Consider the following 3,168-nt stretch of genomic DNA (forward strand, 5'->3'; position numbering starts at 1 on the left):
TCTCTCTCTCTCTCTCTCTCTCTCTCTGCCGCTGAACTCTCTGAGAACACTGTTTTGGGGCATATAGAATATTGATATTATATCAAAGTACATTCTTATTACCGAGGTAAGTAAGTTAGTTCAAAAACGTTCAACTAAAAAGCTGTATTTAAGCAAGTTTGAACATCCTTTGGTAAGTAAGTTTAGCTTAGTTTAGTAAGAGTTTTACGGCGCTCGCAACTCTATAAGGTCAAATGAGCGTGCCTCTGTAAGGATACCACATAAATAAAAAGAAACACCCAGATCTTAATTAAGCTTACACGTGCAAGAATAATTAATATGATTTTATTTTATTCACAAACATCTTCTTAACGATGACACCCCCACCCCACCCCACTACCCCTTTCCCAATTGTATCCTTGACCACCCACATGGTCATCCCTCCAGGTGTCCACGATGTGTTCGGAGAGAGTGTTCCCATCACAGGTCCTATCTTGCTGGCTGTTGGGGGCCTCATGCTGTTACTTGCCTTACGCCAGTTCTACATCGCTCACTCCAGGAAGAGGGCTCAAAAGAAAGCGCTGGTAAGTTACTCACTCTTTCGCTTTACTGCTCGTTTTTGTTGTTGGTCTTTTTTTTCTACTAAAGATTCGGTCTATGCCGTCATTAGCTGTGACAATGGTGGTGTTATTTTTTGTCCGTGTGTTGTCTTTGGAGTAGGTGTTGTCGTCATCGTTGTTGTTGTCCTAGACGCAGTTATTGGAATTCCGCTCCTTCCTATCATAATTCCCTATCATTTTTATCACCATCAAAAGTAGTGGCATCGCCATTGTCGTCGTCATTGTCGTCGTAATATTGAAGAAAATATGAAGTCGTCGTCATCGTCATCGAAGTCGTTGTTGTTGTTGTTGTTGCTTCTGGTGGTGTTGGTGCTGTTAGAAAGAAGCGTATAAGTAGAGAGACTAACAAAACATTCACCCAATTTTAAAGAAATTGCTCAAGTTTAATTAAGAAGAATCCATTGAAACATTGCCATACGTTTTAGTACTTACACTGTCTATTTCCTGAGAGCCAGAGTTTCACATCCACGCGGATTCTCTAGGATTTTGGTCGTTTTTAGTTTTCTTTTTTAAGATCTCCATAAACTCAATCTGCATATAAATAGTTCTATAACGGCCAGGGCTATGGAAATGTCAGCTAAGGAACATAACTTTAGGAATAGTGGCACTGGTAGTAGGGCGTTACAGTTCATTTGTTTTTAATTAAATTAATCAAAACTAAAAGATAAATGTGTTGGGTTTTTTCTCTAGCTTCAAAAGTGCAGGTGATGAGTGAAACCAATATGTGAAAGTAAAATAGGTTGCGGGTAGCAATAGTAAATTGATTGAGAAATGTCTGGGACATTTTTCCTCTCCAATGGTGCATACAGCTTGTTTAACACACATGGCGCCGGAGCATGAAACCCTTCTACGCTAGACACCGCGGGACATGGCAGAAAGGGTAAATAATTCCCTCAATAACTACCACAAGCGGAAATGAAACGCGGCCCGAAAAGGAAACCGAAATAATGGTGGTTCGGAAGAGCCGACAGCGCTCCCTGGGTTTGCTATCACGTTTGTTTTGATCTCTCCAATGCACGTGCCCACAGACACAGAGACATTTTCAGATTGTGTGACAAATTATTCATGCTTTCAATTTGTCTCCGAAAAGGCGCCCTGTCGTTGCTTCCGCCGTTTTCGAGGACGACGTCGGAATGTTCCTCTCTCAGACGAGAGCGCTATCTACACTGATCATGGTTTTGGATCTTAACACTTGTCTGTAACCTTTTTTTTTAGGGGGGGGGTATATTTCGGTTTTGTTGTTGTTGTTGTTTTCTTTTTGTTGCTTTGTTGAGATTTTTAAGGAATGCGATTTTTTTTTTAAAAAGGAAAAAGTAAGCTCTCGAAACGTAGAGAAACATAGAACACGTCCATGAAATAAAATTTAACGCCAGATAGAAATAAGGAAACGAATAAAGAAAACTCCCAGTGAGTATTCCAGTAACATAAAAAGTCGTTCAAAAGTAGGTCATAAAAGTAATGGAATTAAACAGGAAATAAAGACCCCATCATAAGCTCGGATATTCAGACATCCCGAGATTGGTTGAGAAATTATTCATATTTTCAATTTGTCTGGGAGAAAACGTACAACTGAGGCTGCAATTTCTAACGTAATCTGAATTTTGAATATAGCCGTGGGCATAGGTGCCTTTTTTTTTTAGTTGGGGTGCAGATTTTGTATCGTGGTCTGCTGGCTGGCTCCAAAGTTAAAAGGAACCAAAATAATTTAACCGTGTAATCAAAAATGGCAAAAATCTCAATTCATCGTAATAAAAAGATGAAAACGAAAACAGAAAAAGAATTAAAGTACGTCAGTATTTATGATTATTGCATTGAATGGAAAAATCTCTAAAACTGAATAATAAACGTGCTGGAAAGGTTGGAATGAGAAAGACACAAAAAGGGAAAAACCAATAGCAACTTGAGCTCGGTCTGTGAATACTTTTTCTCATGTCGAACCTTGTCTAGGAGAATTCTTGCAATTACTGCTGATGGTATCGTTTCCAGAATGTCTGGGAGATTTTCAGTTCTGGGCGGTGCTGGAATAGTGAGGTTTTGTTTATTCATAATGCTGTTGAACTAGACTGCTTTTTGTTTAAGTACACAGCATTTCTTTCCCTGGAATTTCCGATAAAATATGACATGATGATATGAATCAAAACAGTAAGGTCGTGTACTGTGGCATTTGTAGCTAGAAAATTGAAAATTCAAAAGAGTTCTAATGCTAGTAAGAGTAGGTTACAGCTGAACTTATCATACATGTAATCAGTTGTTATAATGCATACAGAGACCCCTGTACTCTCGGATAGGATGACACATAATTCAATATATTTGGTGGTTCATGTTAACGAATTTTAACTGCTGCGATTTCGACAAGCGAAGACAACTTTTCAACTGATAAAAAGATATTAGTTAAACTTGTTTACTATGCATTTGGTCCACGTGTTGACAGGGCACTCTCCGGGCTGAACAGTGAGGGTGGTTGGCGGGCTCTCTGGTTTGCTCTCTGGTTTGCTCTTCTTTTTTTATCAAAAAACATCTATCGTACTGGGGCAGAGGAGGGGGGGGGAGAAAGAACAAGAGAGAGAGA

The 3,168-nt window shown here is 39.3% G+C and overlaps 1 protein-coding gene across 3 annotated transcripts in view; it reads left to right on the forward strand.

The window, feature by feature from the left end:
• The window catches only part of LOC101851672, a 139,026-nt gene that overhangs the window by 98,641 nt on the left and 37,217 nt on the right, over positions 1 to 3,168 (forward strand). For all 3 annotated transcript variants that reach the window (XM_005107987.3, XM_005107988.3, XM_035972326.1), the window contains exon 4: positions 427 to 563. In XM_005107987.3, the coding sequence (XP_005108044.1) occupies positions 427 to 563 (137 nt within the window). The remainder of the gene's footprint in view (positions 1 to 426; positions 564 to 3,168) is intronic.

Source organism: Aplysia californica, unplaced genomic scaffold, assembly GCF_000002075.1.
Source record: "Aplysia californica isolate F4 #8 unplaced genomic scaffold, AplCal3.0 scaffold00648, whole genome shotgun sequence".
NCBI classification, from domain to species: Eukaryota; Metazoa; Mollusca; class Gastropoda; order Aplysiida; family Aplysiidae; genus Aplysia; species Aplysia californica.